Genomic DNA, 17437 nt, shown 5'->3' with positions numbered 1-17437 from the left:
GCCTATCGCGACGTTTCGGTATTTATAATACCTTCTTTCAGGCAGGCTTGTATATAAAAAGATAAAGAAAATGTAATATATATTTATTAATAAGATAGTATTTTATAATATATATATATATATATATATATATATATATATATATATAATATTTGTATGTTTATTATATTTTTATAGTAGTGTCTTTGGTTTGTAATACAGCAGAGGGATTTCCGTGTGTCGGCACGTTCTCACACAAACAGCGGAGTGATACAAACGGTGAAAAAAGTCCCAGTGCTGCTATCAGCGCTCGTTGAACGCACGCACTCGGCCAATCAAATTTAAGGACTAGTTGTTGTATCAAAGTAAATAAAGCAAAACAGTATTGATGTAATTTCAATGTTATTAAACGTATAACTATAATGACAGACTGAACATTTGTATCACAATAAAACAATAAAACATTTTAACAAAATAAAAATTGATATTTTATAGAAATAGATATAGAAAATAATATCTAACATGTTAAACTGAAGTAGATGGCTTCAATAAGAAAATAAATCAGTTCCTTGAATCATAAAAGTTAATTTCAGCAAATTTGCATGTATGCACAGTAATTTTGTATAGGCCTATCAGTCATGGGCATATATGACTTCTGTCTTTGATCATTGTTTGACTGATAAACACTCGCCCACTCAGTAACATACAATCATGAACACTCGCTATATCATCCTATTAAGTGAATCAGTTTATTGTTTCATTTTTCTCTCTGAAATTGCTCACAGTTATGATACAAGGGGATTTTTACAACTTTAAATGCATGTTCCTGCTCTGCATGGACAATTTTATTTTATTTTGTCATTAAAGTTTTGCTTCATAACTGTATAAAATAGGAAAGTTCACAACAGGTATTGCTTTATTTTTGTTTCATTTAAACCAGCTGTCTGTAAAAAGGGGGTCGTGAACATCCAAATCTTTCCTGGTCGAGGTACATACAGACAAAAGGAAGCATTTTATAAACAGATACCACATAGACACTGCCAGCGAGCAAAACCTGCGTTGTGTCGTCGCTCGCTTACAGCGTATAGTAGAAAACATGACAGGAAAACAGAAAGAGAAGAAAAAAAATCGCAGAGAGACTAACAGAGGTTAAAGGTGATGGCAGGTGTTTGTTTTTTTCCATTAAAAGATTGCAGATCTGAGAAAATAGTGTGATTTTTGAGAATAGTTACGTTAAAGCCATGCAAAGAAAATGCGTGCATGCACACAGCAATACAAGTCAAAAGCAAAGAGCAGGAACGGCCTTCGACTTTCCCATAGGCCACAACATCATATTTACAGTAGAACTGATCCAAGAACAGCTTTTTTTTGTCATCCATTGTACACACACAATGATATGAAGCTGACATTGATATCGAGAAGTTCATTTCCTCCCCATAGAGGCTAAACTACATTCTTAAAATACTGTTAAATTAGCTTTTTTGTGGTTTGTTTGTTTTTACATACTATTTTGTTCTCTTTTGAAGCTAGGAAAGAAAGATTCGTAAAGTCCACGGTACTTTTACAAATCAAGACATTAGAAAGTTTGTTTAAACAAACAAAATTGTGTTGCCCTGATACAAACAAACACATTATTGTCATAAATAAATAAATAACATTCAAGTTCTCATGTATATATATAACTGGATGATAATAAATAAGGACAGAGATAAAACAGAAGAAAAAATACAAAAATATCCACAATGTATTCAACATTTTTTTTTTTTTTGTATCTGCTGGTAGCGAACATGAGAAATTATCAGAAAAAAAAAGAGAAAAAATAAAACAATTAAACACTGTATTTCAGTGTCTAACCAAATCGATATAACGAAACAAATTGTTCCATCAGGTAATAAATACAGAAATACAAGGATTAAATAATAATTAAATAAAGACAAGCAACACAAGATTTCAAATCTGAATCTACAACAGAACTAAAGCTAGTGTCACATCTAGACATTTTATTTGTACATAATTATGTTCAATCTGTACAACAGAGATTCATTCATTAGGATAAATTCATTCAGTACTATCCCCCCACCCCATCCCGTCCCGAGTCCCAAACTCACTGAAAACCATGTTTCAGTCCTTTTGCAGCAATGATTTAAGATCAAGTGATGTTCTTCAAACATAAAGTCATAAATAAATAAAAGATCACAAATTGAAACGATACAATTTGAAAAAAATCCACATCCCCAGGAAAAGCTCCCAAAGTCATCTTTTCCTTCTCGATGTGGTCTTTATGAATCTGAGTGCAAACATCCTAGAGTTGTCAATGTGTGTTCATGTCTAGTATTTTGAGTGTGAATTTGTTCCAAACCTAGTGAGCTGCCTTGCTGTCCACTGCCTTCTAAAGCAAGACACACACATGATTTCTTTCTGATGGTTTTCCAAATTTTTATGATGAAATAACTCTTTTACAACTCCTGAAAATGTGTCCTAGATGGCAAAATCATGGCCAAAAGTGTGTGCACCAGGCTTTTGATGGTTTCCTGAATCGTAATCTCATAAGTGAACTCTGTGTGATATACAAACAGCACTCCTCACGCCATGTGAACTGGAGACTCATTAGCATGTTGCTAAGCTAACAGATTATTTGAAATGCTCTTCATAGTTAACAACTCGGTGTGACATACAAACAGCGCTCCTCACCTTATGCGCACAGGAGACTCGAACTGACTTCAGTACAGTTGCCATGTTGCTAAGCTCACAACAGCACAGTTCAATTGATTTCAACAGAGTTTGACATTAGCATGTTGCTACATGCTATCAGCACCATTATCTAATGTGCAAAAAAAATACATAAACAAAAATTGGGTAAAATAGTCCTCATTTTAATTAAACTGATTAAAGTGCTTAGCCCGCCATGTTGAATGATTTTTTTGTACAAAGTTTATTGCATTGCAGTAAGGGACTGCATTATAATGTGATCAAAGTGAGGTATCCAGACATCACACCCTGCAAAAACTCATTTCCGGGAGATGGTACAACCCCCACCATAATCCCCCCCCCCAAAAAATGTATACTATTATATTCATTAGCATAAGCTGCCTAACACGGATTTGTTCATGATCTGTGCACCGAAAGTGAAAGTGAAAAAGAGCAGAGGATCTCCACAAAATCACAAAGTGGTCACAGAAGGCGCATTTGAAACGTGGGATAATCCAATGCTTTCTCACGACCAATTCGTACGAATTTGTACGAGTGAGTAAAAGGTGGTTAATTCATACTTGTCTAAACCCCAGTGATGGGTAGGTTTAGGGGCGGGGTCATTCGTATGAATTAGCCACCTCGTAAAATTTTTACGAATTGCCGTGAGACCGGGTTAGATAATCCCAGGTGTTACGGTAATGCGTCTTGGCTGACCACTTGTGATCGGTCCACCGAAAATGCATCTAATACCACATGGAAACAGGCTTTCTCTCTCTGCTTGATCAATTTCCGGGATATTGTATATAATATTGCGTCCATCAGGGACTCACTATCAATCGACTCCCGGACCTTCCGGGACAGGTGTGATGTCTGGGTACAGTATCTTAGAGGCAGCTCACTAAGTTTTGGAACAGAGTCTGTTGGAGCAGCCAGTTCCCACCAGCTGGTCGACCATTTTAACAGGTTAGGATGCTGAGATGATGGTAGGGTAAGCGGTGTGAGTACTTGTATTTTAGTCCTTGTCAAGCGTGGAGAGACCGGAGAGTGGGAAGGGAAGAGTTTGACGAAGGATGAAGAGTCCATCTCCTGGTAACCTGCTTGTTCGTCATGAAAAGTGCCGTCTGTCAATAAATGTCCGTCACAGGATGTGCAGGGAAGTGGGGCAGCGTTTTAATACGTTTTCTGGATAATTCCTAGCAGCAAAGACAAGCCGTCACAAAGGTGAGGAAAACGGGAAGGCAGACGTAAAAGACATGAAAACATCTGGGGTAGAAACAACAGGGGTTCGGGAAGGGGCTGGCAAACTGACATGGCAAAGACGGTGACAGAGGAAATGTGTCTGGATTTGTGTCATAACTTGTTTTTAAACAGTCATTCCATCATACAAAAGTTTGTCCAAATATAAATCCCATCACATCTAAGACATATTTTAGTGCTTTTATGTAGGTACGTTTGAAAAAGCTTGATTGGTAAAGTGTTAGGGCTGCTCCTGTATCCCAAAGGATGCCACCAGCTTGGCATTGTCCCTGGGATTGCCCGGTGGGCATTTAGAGTCACTAGGCTGAGGGTCGTGGTGACGGGCGTTAGATGGGTGTCTGTTGGGCGAGCCAGGTGGAAGAGGCACCTGGCCATTCTTCTCGTCTGAAAAAAGTTGTTTAATTACGTCAAAGAAGTTACTCAATGGGCTGCCTAGGTACACAGATAGGAAGAAAAGGAAAAAAGAGTGAACAAAGAAATGAACAATGGGTTCGCACAAGGAGAAATGGACAAAAAGGGGAAAAGAGATAGGATAGGGAAGAAGACCACGACTTGGAGAAGCTTTGAGGGCCACACTAACTTTTGAAATCCTGTACAAGAAATTAGGCTTCTCTGGTTAAACCAGTTAAAACCAGCTTACGGTTTTACCTAGCTGGTAGCCATTAGCTGGTCCAAGCTGGTTAGTACATTCAAGTTACAATATTTTGTCAGTATCTGTGTTCCCTGGAAACGGAACCATAGGCTTGCTAGCTTTATAGTCCACAAATTGAGCAACATAACTAGTTGTAGTTTAGTTGGTTGATAAGATGGACTAGCAGATGGTGGGAACCTAGCTGAGCTGGTAGACCATCTTGGACGAGATAAATCGCCTTGACCGCCAAATAAATGCATAGCATGTTTTTTTCTAGCCCAAATTCAACTAGGTTCCCACTGGCTAGTCGACCAGTACAGTAGGGTGAACCATCTTATTTCACCACTTTAAGCTGGTATGACCTGCTTTGTCCAGTAGCGTCCTTGACCAAGATGGTGTAACACATCAGCCAGGTCCCCAACAGCTGGTCAACCATCTACATCAGCTTGGACCAGTTAGAGACAAGCTACTGGGTTCACAAACAGAACTACTGTACCACCTTAAAGTCAACGTGAATCAGCATTTGCAACCCATTTTACCTCTGCCACAACATAGTTCCAAGTCATACAGAATATTCAAGCAAAAAAAAAAATCAGCAAAATTTCCTTAACGGGGATTTACTTGGTGAGGTTTAGGATGTTGAATATTACTTTTGAGGAGCCTTTCATCAAGGTCAAGTTCATCCCAAAAGCATCTTTATGGTAATTTGCTATTATTGAAGTACCATATACTTTAATATTAACTGCAATTATATTACTCATTAACTATTGGTGAGACAACAGTACCTAAAACAGATACACTGCTTTGGCTAACACTATTTTTGGCCTAGGTGAGGGCAGTTAAAAAGGCAAGTTGCTTAAAGAGATAGTTCACTTAAAAAAGAAAATTCTGTCATCATTTACTCACCCTCAAGTTGTTCAAAAACCTGTATGAATTTCTTGTTTCTGCTGAACACAAAAGAAGATATTTTGAAGAATGTTGGTAACACGACAGTTGATGGACCCCAATAACTTCCATAGTAGGGAAAACAATACTATGGAAGTCAATGGGGACCATCAACTGTCTGGTTTCTGACATTCTCCAAAATATCTTCTTTTGTGAAAGAAATTCATACAGGATGGAAACAACTTGAGGGTGAGTAAATGATGACAGAATTTTCATTTTTAAGTGAACTATTCCTTTAAGCAAGTAATTACACTTTTCCAAAAGATCAACGTTTGTTTTTTCTTTGCAGTAATGTGCACTGAAAATCATCTGCAATAAGACCAGGAACAGTAAATAGGGTTGGGTTCAATTTCATGTTGACTTTAAAGATGGTTTTAGCTGGATTTTCTGGTAGGGGTGAAGCACATGGGCACACACGGCTTTATATAGCCAACATGAGAGAGGCTAGATAATTAGAAAAGGCTCTAAAGTAATGAGTGAAGCGATGTGTCATCTGTACACTCTGTCACTGCAGAAAGAACGACACATAGATCAGTCAGGAAACCCACACATGGGTAGAACGTACCCTTTAATCTTTATTCTGCTCACTTCTCCATCACACAAGCCTATGAAGTGTCATCTGTCCGGTTCAATTATACACCATATTCCACAGGCGGAATATACAACAAGATATCATCATGAAGCAACGCTGTGTATTCTGTAATTATGTTAATGAAAAATCTTTTTTGATGGATAGAAAGACTACAATATCTACAAACATTTTCCGTATATGTCAATACAGAGACTGCTGAGCAATTATGTAAACAAGCTAATAATTAACTAAAAAAAAGAATAAATTACAAAAACCTCAAAAACTTTGGCAAATGCAGTGACTAGTTCTTTCACTTATTCTAGCAGACTTTATGTCAACTTTTTGTTTCTCGACAGGCTACTAAAAACCTGTGCATTCTCATTCATGAATTCTGGCGATTCTGGCAACTGGTAACGGCAATTTTCAAAAGTTCTTGGCATTAGTGTGTAACATGCACCAGACGGTCTGGTCCATCTGAGGCTCAGACTAGCCTACAGCCATCTCTGACTGCATTAGAAAACCCCCTTTGTACTTGACTTCAGATTCTTCCAAACTCATGACTACACATGCAACCATAATTACACAAACTGGCACACCGTCAGTGGTGTAGGGTTCATTTGAACATTATCAGAGCCTCTGGTGTACATATGTATAGCCTCGTCTGTTTGGAGCACATAGCCAAGAAACTAAGACCAGGTTTGTAAGCCACACACACTTATGTACTGTGACCGCCAGTTTCTGTTGTGCACATCTTAGTGTTTTAGTGCACACAAAACTTAAAGAAATCAAAGTAAAATTGTGTTGCACTTACTGATTCAATCACGTTACATGTGAAAGGGTATTTATTATGGCTGGGTGCACTTTAAATTTTATGTAATACATGGCATGCATGATAACAAGTGTTGTGATTTATATAAGGAAAAATGCAGTGTGCGTAATAAAGTAATTCAGTGGCCCCAAAAACCTGTTGGATACTTAAAGGGATAGTTCACCCAAACACGAAAATTCTGTCCTCATTTACTCGCCATCATGTCTGCAGAAAAAAGAAAGTCATGCAGCTTTGAAATTATATGATGGTAGTAAATAGCTATGTTTCCATCCACCGATTTTTATACGCATTTTGGGATATTGTATTTTTTTATGGAATTTTTAATGCTGAATGGAAACGCCAAGATGCGCAAAAAAAACCTTTAATTGAGGAGAACCATTTTTTCCCCGATAAGAAGTCACATGCATAAACCACAATGGAAAAACATTTACCAAATAAATTCCTCGATGCTCAAGAAATAACTCACGTGACTTTGCCTCAACAGTGTATAAATGGATTGTATGGATTATAAAAAGATTGTATAAATGGACTAACCAGTGCACAGCATCTCAAATGTTGGTTTGATCATTCTGAAATGCCTGAGCCAAAGTCTGTCATCAGAATGATGTGATAAAAGGACCTCCCAGAAGCGTCTCAAGCAATTGCGTTCCCAAAAACCAACATCCGAACGCAAGATAACAGGGCAGTGTTTATTGTGTTTCGTCTAAGCATTTATGTCATTTATAATGGAGGAAAAAAGAGCCACAGTGGCTTCCCTGATTGCAGCAAATTTAGTCAATTTTGCACCAATTTCCCAGGTAGTGATGATTTTGTGCATACGTTCGCAACTTTGGATGGAAACATATATTGGTGACTTAATCTTAATTGTTGAGAGTGAACTACCCTTTAAGTCTTACTTAAACTGTCTGAATGTCATTGTATTAAACCGATGGTTCTCAGCCAGGAGGCCTCGGCAAACTGCAGGATGACTTAAAAGTATTTAAATGAATAAATTGTTATTAATATATTAACATAATAAAAAGCTGTGTTTTGATAATCTACATTAAAATTCGAATAAAAAAACAAAAAACATATGAAATCGAGATTTAAACTGTGATCATACCTCTTTCCTCCCCCTACACACTACTCACAGTTTCTGTTAATAAAAACAGTTTCTGTTTTGTCATAATTACAGCATAATGGAAATATCTCTTTGAATATTGTGTTGAACCACTGTATTAGATAACACAATATGAAAGCAAGTGGCTGTATTTTAAAGAATGATAGCACAAGCATGCTTTTCAAGCAAAACATTTCACAAAAAAAACCCTTTTTTTTTGTAAATGCCAAATTGGATTGATTTGTTAGCTAATGCAAAGACATTCACACATTTTTAAGTGTTAAGTGTCTCAATACTCTTTTTGTCCACTGTAATTGTGGTACAATTTGGTGTATTTAACACACAAGCCGTAAGAGTCTTACCACACTTTGACTTTGCGACTTTACCAGTTTTTGCAGCGCACTGAGAGTTCTCTGGATACATGTGTGAGAGAGAAACGTGTGTTGACACCGAACAAAACTTTTGCAAATAAGAGCAGCCTTAAAAAAAGTTGAAAATTCCCTAAATCTTTTTGTTTTTGGGTTTATAAATCGGATCAGCGCATTAGCACATTAAATTTGCTGTGTGTGCTCTTCATCATGCCCAAGTGAAGCAAATGAGCAATTTCCCATTAACAAGCATGGGGCCTGATGTCTTCATCTAGACCACATTAGGGGCGAGAAGACTTCGGTTGAGAGGTTATTAGACAAGTTTGTGTGGATGATTATGCTTGTTTGGAATAAAAATAGTTTTATGAAACTAAAGAACATTAGGAGGTTAGTTATACACACAGAAAACCACAACCTCCTCCACAAAATAACATAATTAAATCAGTGATTTTAGTTTATTTATTAATGTTTATTTTTGGACCGGTACGTGCAATCTGACTGCAGTGAGTATGTGCCATTCATCTGTGGAGTGCTGTAGTGCGTTCAAACCACAGTGAGTCATACAGCGCTGAAGGAGACATGAAGAGCAATGAATGTGACATGTCTGCGCGAAAGGGAAGGAGAAAGAGAGATAGACAGTGAAAGGGAACAGAGAAGGACGACAGGAGGAGAAAAAGGGAAGATCTACTCTCTTGAGATGGTCTGGAATGTCTTCCTGTTGCCCAACACTACCTGAAATCTCCCCAAAGTGGCAGTAACAAACACTGTTGATGACTGCTCCACCCTCTTGTTATGATATACTACTTAATGATAGGTAGAAGTTATAACTAATATGTGTACATACAGTGGGGTCCAAAATACCATTAGCAAAAAATGCTTAAATATTTAGCATTTTTAGATCAGCATCTTCTGAAGGATCGTCACAGGATTAAATTAGATTTCAAAAATATTAAAATAGAAAACAATTATTTTAAATTATAATATTACTGTTTTTTCCCCTATGTTTTTGATCAAATAAATGCAGCCTTGGTTAACATGAGAAACTTATTATAAAAGTTATAAGTATATATATATACATATTATATCTTGTTTTCTGGGGGGGAAAAAAATCTAGATTAAGTGAGTTTTTGCTTGAAACAAGCTAAATTATCTGCCAATGGGGTAAGAAAAATAATTGTGTTTCTGTTTGAATTAAGATAATTTTTTCTCACCCGATTGGCAGATATTTTTGCTTTTTCTAGGCAACAATTCACTTAATTTTGATTTATTTACCCAGAAAACAAGACATCATATTTATGGCATTTAATCATCTAGTAAGTGCATCGATTTAAGAATTTTTAGATATTTGGACTAAAAACAAGATAAAAATACTAAGTAAGAAAAGCATTTCTTGCAGTGTACTTAAGATGGACTGTGACGCTTTATTTTCCTCTGATCACTGTAAAGCTGCTTAAAGGTGACTTGACTTTTAGAACAAATAACAGGAAAAGTATCAAAGTTGCTAAATATACAGCAACTAAATATCTTTGGAGTACAAATAATATTGTTCCAATACTAGAACATCTGTGTTGGTGTTCATTTGATAAAACCTAAAAAGTTGGGTTATATGTATTGGTTTTGTCTATAAGATGTTGTTGTTCATCTACCAGACCAGTAGGTGGAGCTGTTATCAGGGAGATGGTTGGGACACCCCAAATATCATCATGTGTCAAGAAGAGAGGACGTACACAGGGAAAACGAAGAATAGGATGAAAAAAGTGGCTTTCTTCTCTTTTCTCCTCTGACGAACCACATAATCAGCTGTTCATCCTTGAAACTCTGAACAGTTTGAGGTATTAGAAGAAAAATATTGTCCCAAAACTTGATATTTTAATTGTAATGTACCTAATTTGTGTCTTATGTGTTCTGTTTGGGTTAGCACAATAGCTGTCGGATAAAACTGATGGGGACAAAGCAAGACTTCCGTTTTTGGGTTATACCGACCTGAAACTGTACAAGAAACCTTTATATTACCAGCCCAAATCTATCACCCAACAAGGACACAGTCCCCCAAAGCTAGAAATCATGAAGCTGAGGTGCCCAGGTTTGGAGAACTGTCAGGGAATGCTACCGCTAATGCCGCCTAAGAAATGGGAGCATCGGTGTGGCCGAAGGGAATCACCAAGAACTGGAAAACTCCCCATCTCTTCTAGCGCCTGCAGGGTTTGCTTTAGGGTGGGATCATGTGGAGAATACTGTGATGCTGTGCTGCGGTGTGCTGTGGTCGAGGGGTGCGGGGACATGCGTGATGAAGGAGAGGCATATGAAAGGGAACATGGGGCTCGGGCGGGGCGGGGGAAGGGACAGGGGATTTATACTCACCAGACAGCTGTTGGACCCCCGGCTGGTCTTGTGTGCTTAACAATTGCGCCTGAATCGTCTCTACCACCCGCTTAAAGCGCCGACTTGGACCTACAATAAAGTGTAACAGGTAAAAAAGAAAAGAGTCTGTTGACATTTTCTTGTTGAAACTGGTTGGGGCGGTGTTTCCTTAAGACGGATTAGTTGACTACTCATTCAAGTCATGTTTGCACCATAGAAAAAAGAGAAATTATCCACAGACAGAAAAATCTAAATTAGGATCATGAGCCCTTGAAGCTTTTCAGGAATCTGACAGGAATTTATTGTAAAACTACTTTACTGTAACTTGCGGTCCTTCTTATCTCAGCTAGGTGGACAACAACATGGGCCACACACTGCAGAAGAAAGAGCTGCTATTGACGCTATCATGTGGAGACATAATGAATATTAATGGAAGAAAGTAAAAGAGAATGATGTATTAGCCAATACTTCTACAACATATTTTTAGGTGTTCTATTTATCTTAGTTGTTATTCCAACTTCTGCAATATACTGATGTTATAATTGGTGTGTGTAAGAGGTTATTTGGCTCAATCTGAGAATTAAATGGAAATGTTTCTAAAGGTGCTAGGTCACATTGGCCCTATTTACACCCGGTATTAAGATGAGTTTTGGTCAATCTGATCACAAGTAGACGAGGGAGACACAATCCTGTTTAAACCTGGTGTTTTAATTCGTCTCTTTTGTCCACATCTGTCCTGATTTCTTCGAGGGGAGGGTCTATGTAGTGTAAATGTATGTTTTTTTTTTTTCAGATCTTTCGTCTAAGTTAGCCAAGACTAAGTGTACACTGTCAGGAATGGGCTTTACATTAAATATTCACAATATATTTGCAATGATTTTGCTGGTGATACAAAAATACATCTCTAACTTTAAGTTTCCTCAAGACAATCGGTCTCATTCACTAACCATGCGTATGCACCAATTTGTGCGTGAAATCAAACAAATGTTTTCACAAACAAATCATAATTGATCTACATCATAAATGTGTTCTCAATTACATTATATATATATATATATATGCATCATATGTTTGCTAAGCCTAATATATGGCCCTTACATTGAGATGGTTTAGGTTTACATTTACATTTATGCATTTGGCAGACACTTTTATTCTTGCTTTCCCTGGAAATCGAACCCATGACCTTGGCGTTGCAAGCACCAACGCTCTACTGTTTGAGCTACAGGAAAGGTTTGTTTTATGCAAATGACTGACACTCATTTAGAATACTCCAAATATATTGCCATTAGAACAAGATTAAGAACAAATTGTTGTGGATTAGTTAAAAGTTCTCCTAATTATTATTGGTGAATGAGACCCAATGTCATTAAACTACGCTGTAAAATTCTTTACAAGAAAATACTATTCACGTCTTTCTACTTCAAAACTTCACATTAAATCCAACGTGTTGCCGTTTCTTTGTAATTATAACATTCATTAGCAATTTCTAAGTGAATTTTATTTTTAAAGTAATCCCTTCAACAAAATTCACGAGTTGTTTCATGATCCCATCTGATGGCTGTTATCACTCAAACATATTCCCCCGTGGCATTTTTCATGTATTAAAATGTTTAAGTAATAAACAGAATTTAACCTTCTTGTATAGTAACAATGTATTGTTGAATAGAAATGTATATATTTATATTTATATTTATAACCTTTTAAATGAAACGTTTTGAATCTATTTGGCACCAAAGGCTTTTCGGTCAAAATTATGGCTAAATATGACTGAAAAAATACCTTAAATAAGCTATTTCAGAGCAAATAGATCAATATCGAGATGCATACTGATCCTCAAAAGGCGGAAAAAATTTCAAGATATATATATTTTTTAGCTTTTATCATCCAACTGTACTGCCAAATTGACCAAATCTGTGCTCTACCAGGGATTGTTTTCCTTTTAAAAATACGGTTGCAAATTGAATGTGATTATCCCAAATAAGATTCTAAAAAGTAAAAATAATTCACCTTTTTCACTTTTTCCCACAGCTATTTTCGTGTTTTCTAGCTACACTCGCGATCTAAGAGCTTAATGATTGATGATGTTGATTGCGGTTGCGTGTGTTTACCTGAGAGCAGAGTAAAGGTGACTGAATAGATGCCGTTCTCCTTGGTGGTCACGGTGCTCTCGGTGTACGTGATGTCAACCTGAAACTTAACAGGCTTTTGGAAGACGGTGGGACCGGCTGTGGATTTGTATTCGGCCCGAAAACTCGTCTGCGAGACGACGCTGTGACTGAGGCTGGGTATCTGAGGGAGGAGAAAGGAAAAGCTCGATTAGCTCTTACATATTTGGAAGCACCTACGAGGAGCCTCTATGGAAACTTCTGGCTATTTATAACTTTCGTGTAGCCGCAGGTGAGGAAAACATCACTAACCATGACAAGCAAGTTTTTTAAACAGACATTTAAACCACTTGCCGGTCTAAATGACACACTAAACTCCTTTCCCCTTTCCACAAACCTCTCGAGGCACAACATCTATATGCTAATGATTCATGCCCTGCGTTGATTTTCCATTGACCTCTAATGAAAGAGGCAGCCACAGGGAAGGATGGAAACATCACACACTAGCATTTTACAGAAATGAAACACAAATCAGAAAGGTGTTTGCAAACGTAAAAACACAGGCTTCCGGCCAAGCCTATCAAAACTGCTGCGACGAGGAAAGTCTTTCGATCTGATAGAGGGAACGTAGAAGCATATATTCAAATATTCATAGCTGTCGTTCCCAACATTGGAATTAAACGGGATTGGAGCCATGCAAAACAGATTGCTTACCGAGAGAAAGGCGTGGACGATGTCGGCTTTTATAGAGCTCAGTGGCTTGTCCCTAATAACCACGAAGATCTGTTCTTCTTTCTCTAGGTTGATGAAGTTACCAAACCAAGATTTTTTGGCAAGTCTGCAGGGTGAGAGAAATACAAAACATGAGCTTTTTATGAAGTCTTCAGGGGATACAAGATCAGTCCATATCAGAGCTCAGAATAAGACAGATCCTATGGCGCTTATGCAAAATAAATTGATATTGAATAATTTATAAAAGGGACTCCATGAAAGATCGGCACACCGCAGAGCATCCACCATGAATTTACATGATGAACTTTGCATGAGGTTATATTGATGGCTGTGAGAAAAATTTTATGAAGTCGTACAAAAATCTATAAGATGCTCTTGTCGCACAGCTAAAAAAAAAAATGCTTGTACATATTCACCCTGGTTGGTGTTTTGCTCCTAAAATGCATTTTAGGAAGTCAATTGTTATAAAGGCCAAAATATGAATGCATCATTTTTTGTGCTATAAATTTAAGAAGACTTGTAAAATTGGCTCACGTATTTAGTGGCGTACAAGTTGCTATGATCTCTATAAAGTATTTCTCAGTCAGATAATGCTGCAACTTTAGTGCGTTCTTCTCAGAGCAGCCCTTTGAGTTTCATTTAGCTAAAAAAAAAAATAGCTCGGAGTATTTATCTTTGATTTAATGAATGGAATATATATTGTTTACCATTAACACCCATTAACTGTTGCAATTCATAAAAGATTTTGTACAGGTTTAAATATCTTTGGAATGTTGCTATGTTTCTATCACTAAAAATGTAAATGTGAACAAAAATATACTTAACTGTAAATTTGTGCAAATGTATATTTATACATTTGAATAAAATGTCTATATATATATATATATATATATATATATATAAAACATTGGAGGCATTACATTGATTAAAAGCGACAGTAAAGACATTTATTATGTTACAAAAGTTTTTATTTTTATTTGTTTTATAAATGCTGTTCTTTTAACCTCTCTGTTCATCATAGATTACTGAAAAAAAAATCAGGAATATCAGTTTACTCAAAATTATTCCTGAATTTGTTTTAAACATTGATAATATTAAGAAATGTTTATTGATATTTTGTGTCAGTGGCCATGCTGACTTAGCAGTGCTAGGGTATTTAAATACATAAATCCAAAAAATATTCCTGCATATTTCTATGATACATTTCAGAGTCTAAGCTGCCGTTATATGCATTTGTAACCCATATTTAGAGAAAGCATTGTTAAACAACTGTTGCAATTTTGCTGCAGTAGTTCTCCGAGAATGAAATCATCTCTGTTGATGGAAAATCAACCAAAACTCCTGGTGTTTAAACTAGCAGCTGTAATTTGGTCTTGTTTTAGCATATAAAGGAATAACTGTCTGTCTAAACATTATTCTAGCTCTAAAAGGCTTCAGTCCGCCAGTGTTGTGTATCAACAAAGCACAGTCGCTCACAACTTAGCTTCCAGAAACTGATTTATGGCAGAGGATGACAAAAGAAAGCAGAGAGTGCTGCGGCTTATCCAGCTGGCGCGGAGAGCGAGAGAGAGGCGGATAAGTTATGGAAGACAAAATAGAAAACAAAAGAGGATGAGGCATCACTCCGTGGGGGAGAGAGTTTGTGACTGCTGTCTGCCGTGTGCTGAGACCCTCGGTGGGAGAAAGATATGACAGAGCTTCCATTAGAGAGGAAAAAACACTAAATGGTTTAACAGAGGCAAACATAACTCACAATGATTTCTGAAGTGCTAAGGGGGTTTTACATCAACACTGTTGTTGGGTGAGTATTGTTCAAGGTCTACAATTCGTCTTTTTCAGAGGAGGTTTCTTGCCGGCTGTATTTTGAGGTGTTTCCAGCACAAAACTGACTTAATGGTAAGCTGGAAAAGCACTATTGCATGTTCATGGAAACCAAATGTCCATATAAGATATATATAAGAAGAGTTCAGATGCAAAAGCCTCTAAGTGCCATCTGAAATTTTCTTCTAGAATGATCATTTTTATCAAGCTCGTATATTTAAGTTCAGTAATTTCACTTAAATGACAATTAATAGGTAATTTTCATAGCCATTTAAGTGAAATTACTGAACTTAAATATACAAGCTTAATAAAAATGATAATTTTAGAAGAGATATATATATATATATATATACACACACACACACACACACACACACGAACAAAGAATGAACGATCCTTCTACAGCATTTATTAATCATAGTAAATGTTATTATCAACATTTACTATACATTATTCAACTCAAAAGTTGTATTTGTTAACATTAGTTACAAGATCTTGATGAAAAAATGTATGCACCTCTTGATGGAAATAAATGTTGTGATGTTATTTCCATCAAGAAGTGCATCAATTTTTGTTTAAGATCTTGTATTGACAATCCAAAAGAGTCCAGCACTCTGTAAAGTCTCCTCCAGCACATCCCAAAGATTTTCAATGAATTTAAGGTCTGGACTCAGAAGAGCCGATTCATGATTCTTCATGCTCCTCCCAACCATTCTTTCACAAATTGATCCTGATGAATCTTGACATTGTCATCCTGGAATATGGCCATGATGTGTCTTCCTACACGGTTATTTAAGAAATGAAAAGCTACACACTCCATCAATTAGGGTTAGAAGAACTGATGCCAAACATATAACAAGCTAGAAACAGAATAATCACTGAAATAATGATCCAATCATAGACTTTTAAGCATTTGCCCATTTAAAGCCAAACAGTTTTTTTTTTTTTTTTTGGTCAGGCATATATATATATATATATATATATATATATACTGTATATATACAATTCAATTAATAGCTTTTTATTCAATAGCTTGATAAAAAGTCAAAGGAAAATCCATGACAATATAAAAAGATGTGTACTCACTCTGGGGAAGACTCTGGCGTGAGGCTGGACATTTCCTCTTGAGTGGGAACTGTTCAGAATAAAGCAAAGATGTTTTTGTCATTCATCAAGGTCGTATGACTTTCAAATAGTTCTTTAACTAATTCAACATCTCACTATGTAGGGCATCCATAATTAGAGCCTGTTGAGTTGCATGCAACGGAGTATTTATCACAGGCTTAAAATTTATGCCAACAATAAAACTGGATCATTAATAGGTCATATGCAGTAAAAGGTATTTAGAAATGCAAACTGATGCTACTGAAACAAAGTGAGGTGGTAACCATGGAAGCAGGCTTATTATTAGTTTTACAGTCAGTATATGTAAATGAGACAATTTAGCCACAACAAGCATTAAACAAATCCAGTCAATCTGGAGGAGCTTTATTTTAGGTCTATAATGACCCGTGACCCTACATAGGACAAGTGGTTAGGAGAATGGATAGATGGATGGATGAATTGTAGATTGTTGACTATATCCACCAATTTCTCACGATACCTTGCAGTTTCCTGCGGTGAAAGCGTGGCGAGCCCAGGAAGCTGTTCCTGATGGAGTTGAGGCGAGTCTTCCATGGCATTCCCCCGATGGAGGGGCTGGGGGGTGGCGTAGGGGTCGGCGTTCCCGCTGGGCTGTCCTTAGGCGTGTGCACGGGCGTTCCTTTGGGGGTAGGGATAGGGCTGCCCCTTGGAGAGGGGTGGGGGGTCACCTGTATGGTAGGGATAGATTTGGTGGTGTGGTCAGAGCCGGGCACAGGGTGGAAGTGGTGTAGACGGATGGGGGAAAGAGGGACAACAGGCCTAAAAGGGACTGAGAGCGTAGGGGGAGTGATGGAGGCGGGGGTCGCCCGTCGCACCAGTGGGGTGCCCGGAAAACAGGGAGCTTGAGGCTGACACGGAGTCGAAGGTTCTGACTTGGCTGTTAAAATGGGTTCAGGCTCGGTTTC

At 37.3% G+C, this 17437-nt stretch overlaps 1 protein-coding gene across 3 annotated transcripts in view; it reads right to left on the bottom strand.

Annotated features, from left to right (window-relative positions):
- Positions 1-709: 709 nt before the first annotated feature.
- Positions 710-17437, bottom strand: part of brsk2a (BR serine/threonine kinase 2a) — a 207048-nt gene continuing 190320 nt past the window's right edge. For 2 of the 3 annotated variants that reach the window (XM_082160443.1, XM_082160444.1), the window contains 6 exons: positions 16993-17200; positions 16476-16524; positions 13551-13674; positions 12840-13020; positions 10732-10821; positions 3875-4359 (listed from right to left, as the gene is read on the bottom strand). In XM_082160443.1, coding sequence (XP_082016569.1) covers positions 4148-4359; positions 10732-10821; positions 12840-13020; positions 13551-13674; positions 16476-16524; positions 16993-17200 — 864 coding nt within the window. In that variant the 3' untranslated portion in view covers positions 3875-4147. The other variant, XM_082160445.1, reaches the window with a different exon arrangement.

The sequence above is a fragment of the Leuciscus leuciscus genome, assembly GCF_965113295.1.
Source record: "Leuciscus leuciscus genome assembly, chromosome: 25".
Lineage (NCBI taxonomy): Eukaryota > Metazoa > Chordata > Actinopteri > Cypriniformes > Leuciscidae > Leuciscus > Leuciscus leuciscus.
Note: the sequence above shows the minus strand (reverse complement) of the source record. Positions and strands in the feature narration are given on the sequence as shown.